General features: G+C 40.8%; 1 protein-coding gene across 4 annotated transcripts in view; it reads left to right on the top strand.

Annotated features, from left to right (window-relative positions):
- SCAPER (S-phase cyclin A associated protein in the ER) overlaps positions 1 to 24,365 on the top strand; it is a 291,810-nt gene that overhangs the window by 82,487 nt on the left and 184,958 nt on the right. For all 4 annotated transcript variants that reach the window (XM_038767151.1, XM_038767150.1, XM_038767149.1 and 1 more), the window contains 3 exons: positions 5,157 to 5,238; positions 7,407 to 7,559; positions 8,918 to 9,025. In XM_038767151.1, coding sequence (XP_038623079.1) covers positions 5,157 to 5,238; positions 7,407 to 7,559; positions 8,918 to 9,025 — 343 coding nt within the window. The remainder of the gene's footprint in view (positions 1 to 5,156; positions 5,239 to 7,406; positions 7,560 to 8,917; positions 9,026 to 24,365) is intronic.

Genomic DNA, 24,365 nt, shown 5'->3' with positions numbered 1-24,365 from the left:
CGTGTATCAGCTCTTCTGATACTGGGGCAAAGTGGTACATTTTCCTTGTCAGTTTTGTCAAGGAAGGTTTGTAGGAAATGCATAATTATTTTTACGTTGCAAAACCTTCTCATCTCTGTTGGAATTACTTGGTTTCAGGTTTGTCAGAAATACCGTATTCTCTATTGCCTCGTCTCCGTCTGAGAATTTCAACTCTCTGACTTGTTCTGTAGAGTACGTCACACGATGGCCAATCAGAAATATATGAAGAGTCACAAACTTTGTGTCTGTAGATTTTCAGCTTTAATAGATTTTTAAGGTATTAAACTATCTTCAAATAATTTACAAGTCAGACCTCCATGATCTCCTCCAGAGAATTCATAGACTCATAATCAGACAGTTGAAAGGAATGTCCAGAAGCCATCCGTTCAAATCTGCCTCCAGGCAGATGCCTAAAGGGAAACATGTCAGTCGGGTGATATTTCATCAGCAACTATCAAGGGCTGCAAAATGTAATCCTGGCAATGTGCCCGGAGTGCTGAAAACATCATAATACCAAAAACTCGGGGAGGTGCAATGGATCCCAGGGGCTGGAAATGTTTTCGTCATAAATCTTGTTCAGGTATCAGGAGATGAGTCTCTTGGATGGAGTGACCTCTAGTTGGCTTGCAGCTGTGTGTGACATGGTGTGGTTTAGACTACCTAAGACAGTGGTCTGAACTCTTTTAAAATATCTCCGTAGTCTTTACACAAACACCATCTGACTTGGGATTTTCTCACAGTCTTCTCCTTGTTCTTCTACTTTTTTTGCCCGATTCTTATATACCTCCTCTACATCTCCAGAATTTATTCCTTCCTCTCCACTCAAACTGTTGCCACACTAGTCCAAGCACTTATATCCTGCTTCAACTACACTCCTTGTTGAGCTCCCTGCCCCCAGCTTCTGTTTACTCTGGTCCATATTGCACTATGCTGCCTGGATCATTTTTCTAAAAAATCATCCATCACACATTCTCAAGATCCTTCAAGGGTTGTCTATCTCCTTGTCAAACAGAAACTCCTTACCAATGGCTTTTAGTCAATCAGTTAGCTCTCCTCCCCATCCTAACCTCCCTCGTCTCCCATTACAATCCAGCCCACACACTTTTATTGTAGTAGGGCTTTGATGATGGGGAGATCTCTCATCTCTGAAGGGGGTGGAAGTTTCAGGCCAGAGAGAAGATGTGAGCAAGGGGTCGATGGTGAGAGAGACAAGATCGAGGCACAGTGAATAGGTTGGCATGAAGCAGTGTGGTCTACTGGAGAGGGCATGGGCTTGGAAGTCAGAAGAACCTGGGTTCTAATCCCACCTCTGCCACTTGTTTGTTTGTGTGACCTTGGGTAAGTCACTTAACTTCTCTATGCCTGTTACCTCACCTGTAATATGGGGTTTGACTGAGCCCCAGGTGGCACTTGGATCGAGTCCAATCACATTAGCTTGTGTCTAAGCAACGTGGATTAGTGGAAAGAGCATTGGCTTGGGAGTCAGAAGATGTGGGTTCTAATCCCAGCTGCGCCACTTGTCTGCTGTGTGCACTTGGGCAAGCCACTTAACTTCTCTGTGCCTCAGTTACCTCATTTGTAAAAGGGGATTAAGACTGTGAGCCCCACGTGGGACAACCTGATTACCTTGTATCTACCCCAGCGCTAAGAACAGTGCTTAGCACATGGTAAGCGCTTAGTAATAATAATGGCATTTATGATAATAATATATAATATATACTATATATAATAATAATAATGGCTTAATGAATACCATAATTATTATTACCCCAGCATTTAGTACAGTGCCTGGCACATAGGAAACGCTTAACAAATATCATTAGAAAAAAAAAGAGTGAAGTGTGCAGGCTGGGTTGTAGTAGGATTTTAGTGAGGATAGGTAGGAATAGGAAGGCTGATTGCTTTATAGCTAATCCTAAGGAGCTTCTTTTTGATATAGTGGTGGATGGGCAGCCAGCTGTTTTTTAGGAAAATGATCTGGGTAGCAGGGTGAGGTTTGGACTGGAGTGGGGAGATACTGGAGGCAGAGAAATTAGCAAGGAGGCTGATGTAGTAATTGAGGCAGGATATGAAAAGTACACGGACCCTCCAACCTCCCTGCCTCCTCCCATATCTCTTGCCCCTAATGACCAGCCACATACTTTATTGAGAAAATTGAAACCATCAGGTGTGATCTCCCTAAAATCTCCCCTGCTCCTCTCCGGTCTCTCCCTCCTCTTGCCCTTTTTTTGACTCTCATCTTTTGCCCAAATCTCTCAAAAGGAGGTGTCCCACCTCTTCTAAAAATCTACCTCCCCCACCTGTGTGCCTCCGTCTCCATCCCTTTACACCTTATCAAAACCCTTATAGCCATCTTCAGTTGTTCACTTTCCAGTGGCTTTTCCCCCACTGTTTTCAAGCATGCTCAGAGAAACGGCATGGCTTAGTGGATAGAACACGGGTCTGGGAATCAGAAGGACCTGGATTCTAATCCCGGCTCCACCACTTGTCTGCTTTGCGACCTTGGGAAAATCTCTTCACTTCTCTGTGCCTCTGTTACTTCATCTGTAAAAGGGAGATTGAGTCTGTGAGCCCAATGTGGGAAAGGGACTGTGTCCAACACAGTTAGTTTGTATCCACCTCAGCACTTAATGCAATTCTTGGCACATAGTAAGTTGTTTACAAATACCACAGTTATTATTATTGTGTCTCCCCTATCCTAAAAAGCCCCTACCTTAATCCCATGGCTCCCTCCAATTTATCATTCAATCACCCTTCTACCATCCCAGTGCATAGAACAGTGCTTGGCACATAGTAAGTTATTAACAAATGCCATCATTATTATTCCTCTCCAAACTCCTTTAGCGGGGTACTTACAACTGCTGCCTCCAGTTCCTCTCCTCCAATTCTCTCCTTGACCCCCTCCAATCTGGCTTCCGCCCCCTTCACTCCACAGGCACTGCCCTCTCAAAGGTCACCAATGACCTCCTTGTCAAATCCAACAGCCTCTACTCCATCCTCATTCCCAGCTGCCTTTTACACTATGGGCCATCTCCATGTCCTGGAAACATTATCTAACCTTGGCTTTACTGACGTTGTCCTTGTCTGATTCTCTTCCTAGCTCTCTGATAGTTTATTCTCAATCTCTTTCACAGGCTTCTCCTCTGCCTTCTACCCTCTAAATGTGGGAGTCCCTTGAGGCTCAGTTCTGGGTCCCTTTCTAGTCTCCATCTACACCCACTCCCTCAGAGAACTCATTCACTACCATGGCTTCAACCACCATCTCTATGCAGATTATTCTCAAATTTGCCTCTCCAACCCTGACCTCTCTCCTCCTCTGCAGTCTTTTATTTTTTCTTGCCTTCAGGACATCTGTATTTGGATGTCCCACTGACATCTCAGACTTGTCCAAAACAACTCATCTTCCCACTCTAACCCTGTCCTCATGATGTTGCCGTCATTGTAGACAGCAGCACCATCCTCCCTGTCTCAGAAGCCAATCTTGGCATTGATAATCTTGGCATTATCCTTGACTCATCCCTCTCATTCAAACCACATATTCAATCTGTCACCAAATCCTGCTGGTTCTACTTTCACAACGTTACCAAAATCCACCCTTTCCTCTCCATCCAAACAGCTACTCTGCTGATCCAAGCACTTATCTCATTCCTCCTTTACCTCTGCATCAGGCTCCTTGTTGACTTTCCTCCTGTCTCTCCCCAGTCTGGTCGATACTTCACTCTGCTGCCTGGATCATTTTTTTCCAAAACTGTTCAGTCCATGTCTCTCCCAGTTCAAGGACCTCCAGTGGTTGCCCATCCTCCTTTTCCTCAAACAGAAACCCTTTACTATAAGCTTTAAAACATTCAATCATCTTACCATCTCCTACCTTACCTCAGTGATTTTCTACTGTAACCAACCTGCTCACTTTGGTCCAGTAAGGCCAAAGTTCCTTGATCTCCTTTGTCTCACGACCGAGCCTTTGCCCAAGTCCTCCCTCTGGCCGGGTACTCCCTCTCTCTTCATATGTAATAGACAACCATTCTCTCCACCTTCAAAGCCTTATTAAAATCACATTTCCTCCAAGAAGCCTTCCCTGACTAAATCCTCATTTCCCCTACTCCTTCTTCCTTCCGTGTCTTCCTTGCACTTACGTTTATACCTTGTAAGCACTTGATATCCACCCCACTCTCAGCTTCATGCTCGTATGTATATATCTGTAATTCATTTTAATGTCTGTCTCCTCATCCAGACCACAGACTCTCTGTGGGCAGGGAACATGTTTACCATCTCTGTTGAATTGTATTCTCTCTAGCTCAGAAGTCCTAGAGTGTGTTCCATAGGGAACCCCGAGTACCCCTTAACTGCAGAGCAATTGCCTCTCCCCGCCAGGTCCCTGTAAGAAGAGGTACTGCTTCCAAGTCTTCCAGGATCTGGTGGCAGGAGGCAAAAGGGCAGGGAGAAGTTGGACTTTTATAAATAAAAACGCTGGATATAAAGGTGTCAGCTTCTCTATAAGTGTTGCATGGGGGATAGACCAGTGGAAGACTGGATTGTCCTATATAAAGCGAAATGAGTAGCCAGTCTACTGCCCACATCCGCCAAGCTAGCTCTCTTCCTCCCTTCAAGGCCCTACTGAGCGCTCACCTCCTCCAGGAGGCCTTCCCAGACTGAGCCCCCTTTTTCCTCTTCCCCTCCTCCCCCTCTCCATCCCCCCTGCCTTACCTCCTTCCCTTCCCCACAGCACGTGTATATATGTATATATGTTTGTACGTATTTATTACTCTATTTATTTTACTTGTACATATCTATTCTATTTATTTTATTTTGTTAATATGTTTTGTTTTGTTCTCTGTCTCCCCCTTCTAGACTGCGAGCCCACTGTTGGGTAGGGACCGTCTCTATATGTTGCCAACTTGTACTTCCCAAGCACTTAGTACAGTGCTCTGCACACAGTAAGCGCTCAATAAATACGATTGATTGATTGATTGTATCCACTCCAGTGCTTAGTACAGTGCCTTAACAAATGCCGTTATTATTATTAAAGATCTACTTTGATCAGAGACATTTTTGGATTAGGGATTTCTTTTTTATCTCAAAATTTATGTGGTATGTCTGCATGAAAATAAACTCATAATCCATATATCTCTTGACAGAGATCGGGAAGAAAGACTAGCAGCTCTAACAGCAGCACAACAAGAAGCTATGGAGGAGTTGCAGAAAAAGATTCAACTGAAGGTGAACGCATTGTATTCTTTCAACTTGAAAGTGTGTTAATTTGTCTGGAAAATATTATAATCATTACGACAGTCGGCCTAGGCCATAATGGCAAACTTTTCTGTATGTCACATGTGGTACTTTCTGATTTCCAAAGCTATAGAGAGAAAGGTTAAAATAATTTTGCAGGCCTAGTATTTGAAAATGCTTTTTGCAGGCTAAACCAATCATCACTTCCTTGTTTCTACTTTAAATTCATTTGGAGAGTTTAATTATGTAAATGTGTTCGATTAAAGATAAACTATGTTGTTGAATTCTGAAGGAAGGCACTTTCTCTTGGAGGAACAAAATAGGTAAGTCATGACAAATGACAAATTTGTCAGGTTCCTAGTTTCTGAAGTAATATAGCTTGATTTTTAGGAACTCAAGTAAAGTTTTGAAATAATTCCTCACATCTGATCTTGAATTATGTAACAGCATTATTTGGAGGGTAGATCAAGCTCACTCATTAAATCTCACTCACTGAATTGCCAGTGCTCTGTACAACTCATTTTGGTCAACTGTAGTTTCAGTGAGAAATGCAGGGCTAAGTAGAAAATAATTGAAATAGAATTTGGCTTCTGTCATCCTGTGTGAAATTCAAGAATCAGTCAGAAATTCAAGAATCAGAATAAAAACCCTCAAATAACTTTTTCTAGCAATCTGACCTTTTCTCTGCCCTTTTCTTATTACCACCTCTTGGGGAACCAGTCTGCAACTGCTTAAAGCTAATTTCTAGTAAACACTGAGTCCTGTATAGTTGCATTTGTTTCCCTTGGAAATGCTAATGTCCTGCTCAATCCTTTCATTTAGCTTGAAACAACAGAGTCACAGCCATGATAACCAATTCACAGACTCATTATAGTAACTATATTCTTCAGTTCTTCCATCACGGTCTATCCAGGTCTATTCTAAAAAATAGTTTTCTGACAGGATTATTTGCCCTTGTATGTCTATGCATATGACTAGAAATAGAAACCTCTGTTCTGAGCTATATCTATAATATAAGCGCTGTGGCCTAGATAGGCTTGGGAGTCAGAAGTACCTGGGTTCTAAGCTTGGCTCTGCCACTTGTATGCCGTGTGACTTTGGGAAGTCACTTAACTTCTCTATGCCTTTGTTACCTCACCTGTAGAAACCTTCTAACTGTACCTCGAACTCGTCTATCTTGCCACCGAACTCTCGTCACGTCCTGCCTCTGGCCTAGAATACCACTATCCCTCTTCACATCCAGCAGACAATTACTCTCACCCTCTTCAAAGTATTATTAAAGTCACATCTTCTCCAAGAGGCCTTCTCTGACTAAGCCCTCTTCTCCCACTCCCTTCTGCGCTGTCCTGACTTGCCCCCTTATTCATTCCCCCACTCAGCCCCACAACACTTATGTACACATCTATAATTTTATGTATTTATATTAACGCCTATCTCCCCCTCTAGACTGTAAGCTTGTTGTGGGTAGGGAATGTGTCTGTTATATTGTTACATTGTACTCTCCCAAGTGCTTAGTACAGTGTTCTGCACACAGTAAGTGCTCAATCAATTGACTGACAGACTGTGAACCCCAGGTGGGACATAGACTGTGTCCAAACTGATCACCATGTATATAGAGAAGCAACATGGCCCAGTGGAAGAAGCACGGGCTTTGGAGTCAGAGGTCATGGGTTCAAATCCCAGCCCTGCCACTTGTCAGGTGTGTGACTTTGGGCAAGTCAATTAACTTCTCTGTGCCTCAGTTCCCTCATCTGTAAAATGGGGATGAAGACTGTGAGCCCCCTGTGGGACAACCTGATCACCTTGTATGCTCCCCAGCGCTTAGAACAGTGCTTTGCACATAGTAAGTGCTTAATAAATGCCATTATTATTATTACCCCAGCACATAGAATTGAGCCTGGTACGTAGTAAACACTTAAAAAATACCATTAAAAATAAGCAAGTTTTTACAAATTTGTCATTTAATACTGGCCTCATATTCCGAATGATGTAGTGCATTTTTATAATTACAATGCAGTGTTATTTTCTGACAGCAATAATTTTCATCTTGGTTTTATATTTCTGAAACAGTTAAATCTTGATGTTTTTCCCCGATTCCTTTTGAAGATTTGGGGAAGATGACCATTTTTAATGCGTGTTGGTTTTTCCCTTCTAATCAGCATGATGAAAGCATTCGAAGGCACATGGAACAGATTGAACAAAGGAAAGAAAAGGCAGCTGAGTTAAGCAGTGGAAGACATGCTAGTACGGACTATGCCCCTAAGCTTACTCCTTACGAACGAAAAAAACAGTGCTCACTTTGTAGTGTGCTGGTATGTTGCAAATTTTGTAGTATAGCAATAATAAAGTCACTATACTATAATTTTCAAAAGTATAGCAGAGTTTTTATGTTTGTGTAAGCAGTAGCAAAACTAAACTGCAAGCTTGTCATGGGCAGCAAATGTGTCTACCAACTCTGCAATATTGTTATATTATACTCTCTCACCTCTTAGTACAGTGTTCTGCACACAGTAAGCTCTCGGTAGATACGACTGATTGATCTACATATTTATTTCAGGATCCCTACTAAAAAATTTAGTACAAAAAAATGTTAGGCATACATAATAATGCATGGCTTCAAGACTCATAGTAATATTATCCATGACGCCTGTACCCAGATAAGTAATCAGAACCAGTGATTTTATGTAGCAAATATTTTATTTAATATTTCTGGGAAGAGGAAGGATGTCCTGGTAAAGGGTGTTTTTCATGAGGAAGATATTCTTCATTCATAAAATATCGGGATTTGAACCATTAGTATCAATCTTTCTTTAAGACTGACGTTGCATTCATTCAGTCGTATTTATTGAGCGCTTACTGTGTGCAGAGCACTGTACTAAGCACTTGGGAAGTACAAGTCGGCAACATATAGAAACGGTCCCTACCCAACAACGGGCTCACAGTCTAGAAGGAGGAGACAGACAGCAAAACAGAACAAGTAGACAGGTGTCAAAACCGACAGAATAAATAGAATTATAGCTATATGCACATCATTAGTAAAGTAGAGTAGTAAGTATGTACAAGTAAAATAAATAAAGTAATATGTACAAATATATGCAAGTGCTGTGGGGAGCGGAAGGGGGTAGGGTGGGGGGCAATGGGGAAGGAGGAGGAGAGGAAAAATGGGGCTCAGTCTGGGAAGGCCTCCTGGAGGAGGTGAGCTCTCAGTAGGGCTTAGAAGCGAGGAAGAGAGCTAGTTTGGCAGTTGTGTGGAGGGAGGGCATTCCAGGCTGGGGGTCAACGGCGGGACAGGCGAGAACAAGGCACAGTGAGGAGTTTAGCAGTTTTGCTGACCAGGCTCCTCTGACTAGGTTGTAATGCATTTTTCTCTGGCATGATTGCAGCCTTACTAATTAAAAAGAAAAAAGAATGACATTAATCACTGAAATTACCTGATTCCTTCAGGTATAAATAGTGATGGGACTTTTTTCACCATGTTTGGAACTCTGTCATCCATTCAGTCATATTTATTGAGTGTTTACTGTGTGCAAAGCACTGTTCTAAGCAGTTGGGAGGGTACATTACAACGGGCAAATTCCTTGCCCACAGCACCCCGTTTTAATATTGATTCACTCAATTTATAAACTCAATCCTATTTTAATTTTTAATCTGCAATATTTTGTGTTTTTAGATCTCCTCCGAGGTGTATCTTTTTAGCCACATTAAAGGAAAAAAACACCAGCAAGCTGTAAGAGAAAACAGCAGTATCCAAGGACGAGAGCTCTCAGATGAAGAAGTGGTATGTGCTACTTTCAGTGTTTTACTTCTTTCCCTTTTCAGTAGTCAATCGAAAGTTCTTAATAGCCTATGGTTTCTGAAAACCAACTCCGAAAAACATACACAAGCATGTCATAGAACAATATCATGTCAATAAGCCTAGCATTATTTATTCTGTTCTGAGGCAGAAATCATTGAACACAGAAACTCTCATGGAAATAATATTTATCAGCCGCTTAATGAAGGGCTCTGAACTGAGCTCTGAGAGAGAATACGCACATGGGATTTAGACATTGGCCCTGTCCTTTGGGGGCCTCGCAATCTGAGAGTATTAAGTGGTGGGGAGGAACTAAAGGCAGGCGCATCAGGAATTAATAAACATTAAGACACAACACAGACAAGTACACAAAGTGAAAACAAAGTCAGTAGGGGGTTGTGACGAGAGGAGCAGAATTTCAGGTTGTTCAGGGTACAGGGCACACTGGTAGTGAGAGCAACCACCCGTCTTCCTGGAACTTTTTGGAGGCCTCAAGCTAAGGGTGTTTTTCTCTTTCCCGCTGGGGAGGTGGAAATATAGGTTGGGACGGAATCTCCTTGGTGGCAAGAAGAGCCAGTTCCAGCTCCTGGAGATGTCGGGTGGCTGGTTGCCCTTTCCGGGGGAACGGGAGAATGGAGGCCTCAGGCTGAGGGTGTCTTTCTCTTTCCCGGCGTTGTGATGGAAGTTAGGTTGGGACGGAATCTCCTTGGTGGCTCGAAGAAGAGCCAGTGCCAGTTCCTGGAAGTGTCAGGTGGCTGGTTGCCCTTTCTTGGAGAACGGGAGAATGTGGAAAACACGCAACATTGGTGGAAAGTAGTATGGAGTGGTGCAGAGGAAGTTCCCTCTAGACTGTAAGCTCGTTATGGGCAGGGAATGTGTCTGCAAATTCTGTTGTATGGTACTCTCCCAAGTGTTTTGCACATAGAAAGCACTCAATAAATTCCATTGATTGATTAAGAGAGTCATTGTGGGCAGGCTCCCAGGGAGGCAACATGACTGGCTACCCTATAGATGGCCACCCAGAGCATGCAGCAGCAGCTTTTCTCCCTGACCCAGATCATTGTGGGTTTTTTTTTTTATAATTCACATCCAGCTCTTACCCTCTTACCTGCAAAATAGTTTGCATTTATGGTTTGCTTCACTCCCGCATGAAATTGACATCCTTGAGGTCAGGGACCTGGTCATTTAATGCTTTTGTAGGTTTCTAAGCACGTCATATAGTGTCCCACACAGTAGACACTTCAGTAAGTGCAGTTGATGTTGGAGGGAGAATGGCAGTGGTTCAGGGGACAGTTGATTAGAGGCTTGAAGCTGAAGTGTATTATAGCATTTTCAATTAATCCTTGAGGCAACTAAGAGTCACTTCATGCTTCTTAGTAGGAGAAGATGAAATAAAAGCTTAAATATGATTTTTGCCACTGGAGGAAGGGAGAGGCTGGAGGATAGGAAGCCAATAAAGATTCTCCTGTCGTTGTCCAGGGATGAAGTGATTAGGACCTAGATGTTTTTCCCCAGAATAATTCAAATATTTGCCTCCCTTTCTACTCTTCTTTGAATGTCGCTTTCTTCAAAAGTGCACCTTATAAAAAAAAAAATAGTATTTTGCCAGAAGGAATTAAAAAATGCTGATGATAAATTTGAAAAATGGAATGTATTTTAGCTAAGCGGCAATTATGGGAAGGATCTTGATGTAACCAGCGGAAGAGTGAACTCTGCCTTTCCCTTGGACATCTTTATTGTGTGTTCTGGTTTCGTAAATGAGTAAGATCTGCTACGTTAGATCGTTATACCACTGAGCTGAAAAATATTTTTAAGTTGTAATCACTTAATTCATTCAATTAATCCTCAATTTTCACTTCCCCCACAAATATTTAAAGATGAGCATCCACTACAATGTAAGAGTGAGTTATTTGATATGGTAAGCCTATTTTGAAAAGTTTCGTTTTTAATCAATAAAGGTATCTATAGTGACCATACTTCTACTACTTAAAGTTATTACTTGTCATCTGTGATGTGTTTGTATTATATACACCTTGTCTGTGACCCTTCTTCTTTGACATGTAAGATTTTATTTATGCCACCTCTGACCTAATAAAATTTCACCTTTGACCCTATGCACTTGACATTTCAGATAACTTACTCTTGATCTTTGACACATTTTGTTTTAAGCCTGTTAAACATAATAGGTAGCTGCCCAGAAAGAAAGCTTTATTGTCTTGTTTTTTTATTGTAATTTGACCTGAGAATTTTTCTGGTGTTACTTGAGATATCACAGAAAGCCCTGGTGCATGTTTAATTTCATCTTTGTCATCAGAACAGATTCTAAATACCTGAGTATATGTGTTTAAAAGTTGGAAATTTGCTCTAGATTTATATTTTTTGTGGTACATGTTAGATACATGTTAGAAGAGTAACTTTAATTAAATACTGGTAACTTTAAGCATTCATACTGGTACAGATACAGACCTTGTGATATTGTTTTTCCTGGTCAAGTTAAAACTATAAAATCAGATCTAGCCCACTATAAGAATGAAAAGAACTTTCACAAGTCAAATAACCAATATTTATATTAGTACAAGACCCACCACCATCGGGGATAATAAGTCTAGAGACTCTTGTTCTTATTGCTTTCATTTAAATGTGAGGGAAAGAAGAAATATCATATGTAATGAACTCCAGAAGGGTGATGACAATTTTCTTAAATTTAACTAGAGCAAGGTTTGTGCCTGACCATCTACCTCAGTCAGAATCTTAATTTGTTTCAAATTAATATAGATCTTGAAAAAAAACCTTGGTTTTCACCTTGAGAAATACTTAAGCTAATTAGGTGACTAGCAGAGAAATTTAAGGTTGTGATTTGGAAAGGATATAGAAATATCAGTGAATTTAAATGATTTGTTTACTGACCCTATGATCAATTAAGGGTTGGCTTTGAGGTGGGAGAAGTGTAGAATCCTTTGGGTTTTAATGGCAACTTAGAAAGCAGTGAAAAATAATGCTTCTTGTCCCTTGCCTTTTCCCCCTTTGATTTTGATTTTTAGGGAATCCTCACTCAGTTACTTTTCCTTCAATAAATCTTTCATGGAAACCATGTATTTGCAGAACCTTAGCTATAAACAGATTACTCATGGACAGCATAGTTCTTAATTTAAATATTTTTAAAATCAGGTGATTTATGACTGCTACAGTTGCCATAATTGTCTTTCGTGCCCTCATTCTTCAGTTTGAGTTGAACTTACTCTATCATTGTGCTTCTTGCATTTAGATTTGGGCTTTCTGATCTCCCGTAAATTAATCAGTCAAAATCATAGCTCAGGGTCACATTGCCAATAGACTTCTACTTATAGATATGATTGGGTGGGTGGTGTGTGTGTTTAATCACTATTTTATTCTGAACAATTGAGTTGGCAATTTAATTTTTGCCGTAGAAAAACACGAAAATATATCTATTTGAAGTGTAACTTTTTTGTGAAAAGTACTAAATTGATATTTCTACTATACAAAAACAGTCCAATTTTGACAGGCTCAGTTTATAAAAATTCATTTTGTCGATAGGTTGTCATAGGTATGTCTACTGTGAGGAGTTAATTATTTGTCAGTGAATTTTTAAGATGATAAAAAATAATCTAATAAATGCTTAACTCTCCTATATGATCAAAGAGCTAAAGCTGGTGAGATTTTTTAGCAGTGGGTGCTAATATGCAGTCATAGACCCTTCCACATTGCTTATGTATAAAAAGATAGTCTTTTGCAGCACTGATGCAAAAGGAGTTTTCACCTTGGTGGAAGCATTCTGGGTCGAGAGGAAGGGGTGGAGCCCGGAAATGTTTTGGAGATAGAGCTGGCAAGATTTAGCAGTTGGTTGAATGGGCATCATAACATTGTGAGGACGCCAGGATGACTCCAAGCTTTTTGGCTTCTAGGAGAGGGAAGGTTGTTGGGTTTATCGACAGAGAACAGACAGAAGGTCCAGGAGGGAATATGTGTAGTTAAGTTTTAGACAGATTGACTTGATGTCGAGTGGACCTGTCCTGAAGGCGTGAGAAAATGAGGCATGTAGATTAGTAAAGAGGGTGGGGTTGGAAGGGTAGATTTAGGAGTTATTTGTGTAGAGGTGGTAGATAACTTCACATAAGTGGATAAGCACCCTGAGACTGACTGTAGCAAGAGAAAAATAGGGGACATAGAAGAGGTCATAATACTACTACTACTAATAATAATAATAATTGTGGTATTTGTTAAGCTTTCACTCTGTGCAGAGCTCTGGAGTGGATGCAATGCAATAGGAACAGGCAGAGTCCCTGTCCCAACTGGTGCTCCAAGTCTAAGAGGGAAGAAGAATAGCTCTTTAATCACTGTTTTCTGGATGAGGAAATGGAAGCACAGGGAAATGTAGTGACGTGTCCAAGGTCACACAGCAGGCATGCTGCCTAGAGTACCCGTATTTAGGGGATGAGAAGGGGAAGAAGGGCCAAGTGAGACTGAGATGCAGTGGTCAGTGAGGTAGGACGCCAACTAGAGAAGTACATGTTGGTGAAACCACTGTCTGAAAGTGTTTCGTGGAAGGAGTGGTCCACAGTATTGAAGGCAACAGAGATTCCAAAGAGGATTAGGGCAGAGTAGCGTTCAATGGGCTTGGCTGGGAAGGGAGCTGTCTCATTGAGCTTGGCTATGACGAGGTCACTGCTAAACCCTAAAGAGGGCTGTCTCATTGAGGTGAAGATGTCTAAAACTTGATTGTAGGACACAAGAGGGGAGTTAGTAGAGAGAGTAAAGGGTATGAGCATCTAAAATCTGTTTAAGACGTTTGTTGGGGCAAAAGCTGGTGAAAGCCATGAGATCCTGAGAAGGCATTTTTAGTAAAAGGGACACTTGAGTGTGTGTGTGTAGGCAGAGGGGAAGGAACCTTCTGAGAATAAGGGGTGGAAGGTGGTGGTAAGAAAGGCGGGGAGTGGGAACAAATGTTTTTAAGAGGTGGTAGCGGATGATGTCAAAGGTTCTGGTAAAGGGTGAGATGTAAGTTCCTTGACGTCAGGGATCTTGTCTGCCAACTCTATTGCATTGTACTTTCCCAGGCACTTATTGTAGTGCTCTGCAAACAGTAAGCACTCATTAAATACCATTGATTGATTGTTTAGGGAGCAGGTAGGAAACCTCTTGACTTTCACGTACTCATTTTCTCCTCTTATATACTTTTTTGTGTGTCTCTGTGTGTTGCCTTGCTCCCTCAGGGATGAAAGGTAGATTTGGGTAAAGGGTGCCTATAAATGACTCTTCATGTCTGTGGTGTCCCTCATTCAATCAATCATTTGTGTATATTGAGTGTTTACTGTGTTCCAGACATTTCACTAAGCACTTGGGAAAGTATAGTACAACAGAGTCGGTAGACGCAAAGCCTGCCCGAAAGGAGCTTACAGTCTACAGAAGGAGACAGATATTAAAATATCTCAGGGATAAGGGAACTAGTAGACTACAAGAATATTTATGTAAATTTTCGGGAGCTGAGGTGAATATCAAAGTGCAGAGTCGATGCAGAGGAGAGGGCTGATAGAGGAGCTTATCTAAAGAGCTTAAACAGGGAAGGCTTCTTGTAGGAGATGTGAAACAACATAATACTATTCTATTTATTTTGTTAATGATGTGCATCTAGCTGTATGTCTATTTATTCTGATGACTTGACACCTGTCCACGTGTTTTGTTTTGTTGTCTGTCTCCCCCTTCTAGACTGTGAGCCCGTTGTTGGGTAGGGACCGTCTCTATATGTTGCCAACTTGTACTTCCCAAGTGCTTAGTACAGTGCTCTGCACACAGTAAGCGCTCAATAAGTACGATTGAATGAATGATTAGGAAGCAGTGTCTTGCTGTCACGAGTGCTAATGCTATCCCACTTATGAGCCAGATTTAAAGAGTAATAGTGAAAATAATAATTTTTTATGGTATTTGGTAAGCGCTTACTCTGTGTCAGGCACTTTACTGAGTATTGAGGCCGATATAAGATTGGACACAGTCCATGTCCCCGTTTTACAGATGAGATAACTGAGGCCCAGAGATGGGAGGTGGCTTGTTCAAGGTCACACAGCGGACATGTGGCAGAGACAGACTTAGAACCCAGATCCTTCTGATATTCAGACCCATGCTCTATCCATTAGGCCACACTGCTTCTCTAGTTGTGGTATTTAAGTGCCTATTATACCTAACCACTGTATTAAGTACTGGGGTAGGTGAGGGGCAGTTATTGAATCCCCATTTTCCCGATGAGGAAATTGAAGCACAGAACAGTTAAATGACTTGCCCAGGGTCAGACAGCTGGCCAGTGATGGAATTAGAACCCAGGTCCCCTGACTCCCAGACTTTCCACTAGGCCATGCTGCTTCCTGTGCTTTAAAGAACAGTGTCCTTTAAAAGAGTCCCTCCCCTTCTCCTCTCCTGTCTTTCTTTTTTACCCTCCCCTCTTAACCATTTCCTCTTTTTTCAAGAGACAGACATGTTCCTTTCCCCCAAAGCGTCTGTTTTTAGTGCTTAGTGGGCACTAAACTGTTGTTTAGTTTAGTAACTGTTAGTTTAATTTAGTTAACTAAACCAGTAAATTAATAACTAGTTAGTTTAGTAACTGTTAACTCTTCCATACCCATTATGCTCAAGGAACATCTCCAGACAGGAATTAAAAACTTGTTCAAGGGTACCAGTGTAATTCATGTTCAGTTGACTTTGTTCACTGTCATTTTCATCTCTTCTTTTAATCATATGTACAGCACCATTTTTCCACCTAAGGCTGTTGCAGTTCATAAAAATGCTATTTGCTGTAATTTCTCTGAAGCTTTTTGATTCTTTGTTTATTCAAAATGAAGACTAAAAATACTGTTAATATAATACAAGCTTAAATTCTGCTTCGCTATGTCACTTCTTCGGGATTAAATTTGCACTAATGTGTCCCGACTTCATTTTCACTAGTGACTGCAGGTGACACTGATAGTGATTAATATGGAGTCTCTTTGTTGCTCAACTGTTTGAATGAGGATTAGATTCAAGAAAAGAGCTTGCCCCGCAGCCAACGTTTTAATCATTTTGGACCATAATCTCCATCTAAAAAGTATTTGTTAACATACTTTAGTGCTAGCAAGAATTCTTTACAGTAATGAAAAAATATCTGCACAGATTTTCTTATTAGATGAAATTAATGAGGCTGTATGCAATCACAGGATGAATCATGACAAAAAGCATGTTAATCAGAATCAAGTAAAATCCTTTTGCTCAGTTTTGTCAATTAATGAGTGCCAGGGTTTTTGACAACGAGTGAATGAAGAAGCTGAACTAATTGTAAACTTCAGTTTTCAGCTGCTCTTTTTTGAATTTGAGGGAATAGTGGTTCGAAATCAGGTTATGAGGTCATCCAGTTAGTCCATACTGAGTCCCTCCTCCTCAAAATGTGGTAGATCCTGCATTTTTCTGTGGAGTTTTTGCTTTGATGTTTTGCCAGCATTCCCAAAAATCCTTGTGTTTCCTAGAAGTAAAATTCATTCTTACGATGAAATTCGGATAGTAAAGCTTTCACCGAAGAAAACAAACAAAAGGTTTATTGTGGAAGGTGTATGGTAGGAAGCAATTCTTCGTTGGCAGTGGGACTAAAAGGGTAGAGTATTTTCCTTCTCTCATTTCTGAGATTCCCAGATTTGCTTTGTATGTAGAAGAATAATTGACTCTGAATAGTGCCCTATCAACTGAAGGCTTTATCAGGTACTCGATCTGAAATCCAGTGGCTAGTTTTTCAGTTTCGAACAGCACATTTGAATCAGAGAAGGGGCTCTCCACCAGTAATATGACTCACAGGGTGACCCCAGCCTTCCTTTCTTTGAGCAGTAATTGTTTTGGCAACTAGGTTTCTCATACAATTGGTGGAAAACACACATCTGGTATGTTGGAAAAGTCTGAAGCTGTAAAGCTGTATTCCTGGGATCCAAAACTGCCTCTTCTCCTGGCTGTTTTATTGTAAACTCTTTTTTTAAAAAAAAAAAAATATTTCTGCACAATTTCCTATTTCTACAGAGTTTTCTATTTTCCTAATTTCTTTATATTATCCCTTCACTTTAGGGACCGAAGTATTGGTTGTGTAATAGTTGTGAACTTTAAAATTCAGGGTAACAGAAGAAAGCTAATATTTCCCCACACAAATGCATATCAGATGTTTTAAGATGTAAAATAGGACAAATTGATTTAGTTTTCCTCTCAAAAAGGAGTTTATATTCTCCAAGTTTGCAAATCCCCAATCCAGACACTATTATTTTTTTTTGTATTGGCCATCTGATGCCCAGTCCTTTCCTCACAGAGATCCATGCTGTCCACTAAGTCAGCGGTATTATGCCCTAAGTTCCATATTTTAAACAACCCTGCACTTTTAGCAAAAGAAAGGGAATATGGAAGACTAGCAAAGGTCATTTAATAACCCAAAATTATACAAGGTTTTTCCTCATGTAATTATCAATTTTACAGCTTAGAGGAACTTTAACTTCTTAACTTGGAGATTCTTTCAAAGGAAGGCCTTTTAGTCTCATGCCAAGTCAGCAAAATTGGTGCATTGTAAACAAAGATTTATTGCCATCAGATTAACTCCATTAGCACAGGGCACTTTTATCTCTGGTTCAGTCTTTGGTTGCAATAGTTTAGTTTTTTGAGTGAAGTGGGATGGAAGATCCTCAAGTAGTCTTCAAAATTTGCCAAGTCAACTCCTAAATAAAATCAACTGCTTTATATATACATCTGTTTAAACCACCAAAGTTTAAATGTCTCCAGTAAAAACAAGGATGGATGTAAATAGACCCAAAAGAAAATAAATGGATAGGGAATCTGAATTGTATGCCATGTAGCCTTTTAAAGAGTATAAAAATGCCAACACATCTTGAAGAACTACAGGTTGTATGATTATTGCAAAAATCTAAAAGAACCTGCACCATGAGGAGAAAAAATTTTCTCAAAAGAACTAAAAGGGGGTCAGGGCAGAGAGGGAAGACAGAGAGAAGGTGAGGGAGCAGAGAATGGGAGAGAAAGGCAGAGAGGAGGGTGGAAGACAAAGAAGGGCGAAGCTTCTCCTCTCACCACCTAGGCGGAAGTGGCCATGATTTCAGTGTCCAAACTTTGGACGGGACAGTTGTGCTGGTGCCAAGTGGCAACAGTAGAGACAGTGGCCCTGGCTGAACTTCCCTCTTCTGGGCCACCAAAACCCCCAGCATTTCCATCCCAGTGGTGGTCGCAGAGGAGAACGATATCGGCCTGAAATGGCCCATTCTAGGCCAGGACTGTGGATAGTCTGTTCCTCTCATCGCTACTACTGTCTCCTCGGCTTCTGCCACCATTAGGGCCATTGCCACCAGGCCCGAGCAGTAGCCCAGGGTAATAAGGTCGACACAGGCCCTGTCCCCCTTGGGGCTCACAGTCATAATCCCCATTTTACGGATGAGGTGACTGAAGCACAGGGAAGTGAAGTGACTTACCCAAGGTCACACAGCAGACAAGTGGTGAAGCTGGATCAGAACCCAGGTTCAATTGGGTTGTCTGGGCCTGTTGGAGAATTCAGGTTTCTGGCACAGCCAGAACTTGGAGGTCCTAGGAAGGTCTTGTGCTTCTAAGGTCACAGTGACTGGTGACAACAGCGACTGCTGCTGCTAACAAAGAAGAGGCTCAATAACTTCTTTCTTTTCCTCTTCCTCTTCACTCTCCTTCTTCCTCCTCCTGTCAGGCTACCATTGTAGGTTTGTAGCATTATGGAATAGAAATGCAAAATTCTTGATAGTCCCATCCATTTCAAGATGTGAGGTCACATTGCCCTCAGATCCATCCTGTTTATTGTACATAAAGCCAGAAGCAATGCTCCTTTTGATTCAGACCAATGGTCCATCCGGCCTAGAATTCTGTCTTTCTTCCATCCATGTTCAAGGATGTTTTGTCTAGCATGCCTAACATTTCTCTCAATTTCACAAGCTTTCTCTCTAGACCAGACCACTTGTTCGTGCAAGCATCCAAACCCCTTTTGAATGGGCTGATCCTTTCTACCTGCACAAATTCCTGTGATAAATGCTATATGCTTACCATCCTGCTGGGTCAGAAGAGCTTCCTTTTGCTGCTTTGAGTCTTCTTCATTTACGCTTAATTATGTGTCCAACTTCTTCTAGCGTTATGGAGTTTGACAGGAATCTCTTGTTCCTTCCAGATTCATCTTTCATGACTTTTTAGACTTCAGTCATGGCCCCATGCCCATTGAAGATTCTTACCTTTTTCAGTCTGTCATCATAATAAGCCATCCATTCTCCTGATCATATTAGTTGAATGAATGAATGATAGAGTAAAGGTTGTTTTACTGCTCTGGTATGACAGCTATGGCCACAGAGCAAAGGTGTCATTTGATACTATGTGAGGCATGCATTTTACTTTTTATTTCACACCTGAGAGGTGCCAGATCTGTCTTCTTTGATAATCCTTCCCTTTGATCTTCATATTGAAGAAATGACAGTTATTTATGATATAAGGTGTTATTACTTGGGTCTTATTTTAAATGAGTTCTAAGGAAGAAGTTTGATGTTAATCCAAGCTGTCGTATTTGAAATCTAAGAACTCTGAGAAACATCCTCTGTTAAAAAGCCTCAGTTTGTGACATGTATTGAAGCCATCCCAAATTATGGGAAGCAGCGTGACGCAGTGGAAAGAGCACAGGCCTTGGAGTCAGAAGGTCATGGGTTCTAATCCTGCCTCCTCCACTTGTCTGGTGCATGACCCTGGGCAATTCACTTAACTTCCCTGTGTCTCAGTTACCTCACCTTTAAAATGGGGATTAAGTCTGTGAGCCCCATGTGGAACCTGGACCGTGTCCAACCTTATTTGCTTGTATCCACCCCAGCGCTTAGTATAGTGCCTGGCACATAGTAAGCGCTTAGCAAATACCATAATCATTATCATTACCTTTCCTCCCTCCTTCTTAGACTTGAGCCCCATGTGGGCTAGGACAGTGTCTGACCTGATTAACCTATATCAATCCCAGTGTTTAGTACTGTGCTGGCAACATAAGAAAAAGGCTTAGCAAATACTTAAAACAATAACAAAAAAACCACCCTAAGGTTTCTATGGGCCTTCAGAGGATGATAAATGAATAAGCTTTTTGAACTCCATACTTCTACTTGTCATTCGATTCGATCAGGTAAAGGATCATCAGGATCTGCCAATCCAAGCTTTTACCTCATTTATCATCCCCAACTATCCAAAACACTGATAGAGTTTTTTCAGTTGTCATTGTGTGGCAAAGGAACCGGCTGGTTGACCGTCACCTTATATCAGAAGGGGTGACCCCTTCTCTTTCATATGGTTCATGTTTCTTAGCATTTAATTAACTTCATTTTGCTCCAGCTGTCATTCAGAGTGGTTGAGTGTATAGACTGCATTTCTGTTCAACACAAAAGTCTATTTCACACCTGTAGAATGATTCATTGCTGAAGTCTTATGAGCAAAATAACTTTATCAGTTTCATAAGGATTTAATTGTCATGCAGCTGTGTATGAATTCTTGCTGCCAATCGATGCTGTAATAGTCTGCCAGTGAAAACTGGAGCACATCACATTTATTCCATATGATTTAGAGAATTGGAAGATACATTGCTTACACTGATGATGATCAACTCTGCTTCCCAGATTTCCGTTGTTGGGTAGGGACTGTCTCTATATGTTGCCGATTCGTACTTCCCAATCACTTGGTACAGTGCTCTGCACACAGTAAGTCCTCAATAAATACGATTGAATGAATGAAAGCAGATCTTTAAAGTTTCTGATGTTGTTTTCACTGTGTATTTGTTGGAAATAATTCATCATAAAGTTTACAGTTGTCATGTCTTTTGATCTTTTTTTTTAACAGAATGTGTTCTGTATGTTCATCATTCTCACAGAAGCGCTGCAAGAATCTGTTATTGTAAGCTTATGCACTCAGTTGTATATATTGAGCGCTTAGTGTGCAGAGCACTGTGTTAAGCGCTTGGGAAAGTACAGTTCAGCAATAAAGACAATCCCTGCCCACAGCAGTCTCACAGTCTGGAGGATGTGCAGATAAATTGTGTGATGTAGTCTCTCATAAGAATACCATTAAAATATCTAGACTAGAAAACCTTCGTCAGTAGATTAGATGGTCCAATTCAGTGCTGTTAATTTTCAGGTATCTCTTACAGTGCCCTTTATGTCTTTGGTCCATTTCTCTTCTTGAACATCATTATCAATCGCCTTGACTGCCAAATAAGTGTAGGAAACAAAATGCATGGGGAAATGTACAAAAGGAATGAGAGATATAGTGTCCACATTGAGGATTTCAGTTGGGATTTCTGTGTTTTTAAACCAGTACATGAGAAGTGTTTGGTCACTTTTCAGTGTTGGCCAGTTATTAGGAGTAATTGAAACTAGCACTTAGGGTTTTTTGGTTTTTTAAAAAGTCACTATGTTGACTTTCTTACTAGAGCAGGGTAGGATTAAGTTGGATTATTCTTTCCACAACTTTTTTATTAACCTCAAAAGTGGGGGTTCTTTGTGTTAGTTTTTTTATGGTTTTGTGAGTTTTAAATTAGCAGTTTGACTTGTAACTCTTCGTGAAGAAGATAAACAATCACCTGTACCCCGATTTGATTGTGTCATACTTAAAGTGGCCAGACCTCCCACTCTTTGGGATTCTGTGGTGCCACCTGACAGACTTAAGACAAGAGCTGTTGTGGGTCCGATTTTGGGATGGGGGTGGTGGGAGAAAAACTCTCAAACTAGGCAGGAATGGCAGCAGCAGCATAAGGAGTGGTATGATTCATTCATCCATTCAGTTGTATTTATTGAGTGCTTACTGTGGGCAAAGCATTATACTAAGCACTTGGGAGAGTATAGCATAACATCAAACAGACACATTTCTGCCCACAACGAGCTCACAGTCTAGGGCGGAGACAGACATTAATATAAATAAATAAATAGATAAATAAATTTCAGGTATATGCAGATATATACATATGTGCTGTGGGGTTGGGAGGGAGGATGAATGAAGGAGCAAGTAAGTGTGGCACAGAAGGGATTGGGAGAAGGGGAGAGGAGGGCTTATGGAGGGCTTCTTGGAAGAGGTGTGCCTTCAAAAAGGTTTTGAAGTGGGGGAGAGCAGTTATGTGTCTGATATGAGGAGGAATGGCATTCCAGGACAGAGGTAGGTTGTGGTCCAGAGGTAGGCAGCGAAGTAGATGAGATTGAGGTACAGTGAGCAGGTTAGCATTAGAGGAATGAAGTGTGCGGGCCGGGTCATAGTTGGAGAGAAGCAAAGTGAGGTAGGAGGGGGGAAGGTGATTAAGTGCTTTAAAGCCAATGTTAAGGAGAGTCTGTTTGCAGAGGAGGATGGACAGCCACTGGGGGTTCTTGAGGAGTGGGGAAACATGGACTGAACAGTTTTGTAGACAAATGATCTGGGCAACAGAGTGAAGTATGGACTGGACTGGGGAGAGACAGGAGGCAAGGAGGTCAGCAAGGAGACTGATGCAGTAATCAAGACAGGATAAGATATGAGCTTGTATTAACCCGGTAGCAGTTTGGGTAGAGAGGAAATGGCGGATTTTAGTGATGCTTCAGGTTAAAACCACAAGATCTGGTGACAGACTGAATATGTGGATCGAATGAGAGAAATCCGTTGAGGATAATGCCAGAGGTTATGGACTTGTGAGATAGAGGCTGGTTGTGCTGTCTAGAGTGATGTCTACTGAAATCACAAACACCCCTCCCCCTTGCCCCCTGCAAAAAAGAAGAAAAAAACATTTGTATGATTAAACTTGGTTTTTGAATTTGGTGTAATAATATGGACTTCATGTCCTCCATAAAAAGTGTTTTCAGTTTTGATTTGCTGATACTACACTACACAGTGCTTTATTGTCAAAGGAAACATAATGATGTAATAGAAATATTATTTGGATTTATATGGGAAGTTTGAGTTTCTAAATTACCTAGTAATACTTTAAATAATGAAAAACTAATAATTTCCATTGAGAGATCACAGTGTTTAAAAGCAGTTTAATGAGGTGACTCTTTAGAGAAGAAAAATGACAGTGAAAAGAAATACTAAATGAATCCTTCAGTATTCTATTTTGAGGGGTAAGCAACTCTCCTATGCAGTAGACTGTGAACATTTGCATCTCAAAAAAAAAGAAATAGGAAACCTATATAATAATCTCACAAAGTATCAAGGTCAAAAACCTCAATATGAATTATTTCATTGAATATAGTGAATTATGTTAGAAGGTCCAGGGTTTGGTCTGGTGTGGTCGTAAAAGGTAACTCAACGCAGTAGAGGAGTTCAAACTTTGATGAGATCATATCTGTGTAGGTATCACTTTATTTAAATAAATTATTCACCATTTTAAATTTGTGATTCAAATTTGAATAAGAATGTTCAAATTGTCTGATTTTTGAAGATGACAGAGTGCTCCCGTTCAAAAAGCAAAGGAACACACTTATTCTCTATTTCTCTTATATCTAACTTATTAGCCTCTTAGAACATTTGCAAATCTTTGCTATTGCTAGGCAGTAAGAGTGGACAGATACGGAGCACCACTCATAAGTAAACTGTGAGTGCCGAATTGGCAGATGATTTTGTAGGACTCAGCAAAACCTTATGAACATCTGAATGGACAGATGGTGCAGTTTAACAGCTTTAATCAAGACTGTAGCACCTTTTGTGGACCAAAATAGTGAGCCAGTTCATTTATAAATCTGTAGTGTTCTGGGAAACCTCCTGCTGATAACCTGAACCAGGGTCACTCTCCCTTACTTCATTACTAGTGATGCAACATATTACAAATTTAAAATGCCGTATGCACATCAGCTTCCTGTTTTGGGGGCGGGGGGGAGCCCAGAACAAAACAAAAGAAACCCCAAAAGCTAAAAACTTAAAGCCTGAAGTGTCAACTCCTCTTGAAGTATTGGGTATTCTTTCACATATTAACTTTTCCTCTATGAAAAATTTTCATGAAATTTTTCCAAAGTATTTTATTGAAAAAGTGATTTTTTTTTTGGACTAGCATCATTGAATCTACAAAGGCATAGCAAGGAGACAGATATTTTATCAAAGGAATGGAGAATTCACCTCCACCATAACTTTTGAAGTGAAGTAAAGTAACAGGAGCTTCAAAGGCAGCCTTTTCTTTTTTGGAGGCTTCAGCTTTGAACAATGTATTAGTGATCCTTTAGACATTAAGCTCACTGTGGGCAAGGAATGTGTCTACCAACGCTGATGTAGACACATTCCCTGCCCACAGTGAGCTTACGGTCTAGGGAGGGCTTGTTGTTTC

The sequence above is a fragment of the Tachyglossus aculeatus genome, chromosome 26 (assembly GCF_015852505.1).
Source record: "Tachyglossus aculeatus isolate mTacAcu1 chromosome 26, mTacAcu1.pri, whole genome shotgun sequence".
NCBI lineage: Eukaryota > Metazoa > Chordata > Mammalia > Monotremata > Tachyglossidae > Tachyglossus > Tachyglossus aculeatus.
Note: the sequence above shows the minus strand (reverse complement) of the source record. Positions and strands in the feature narration are given on the sequence as shown.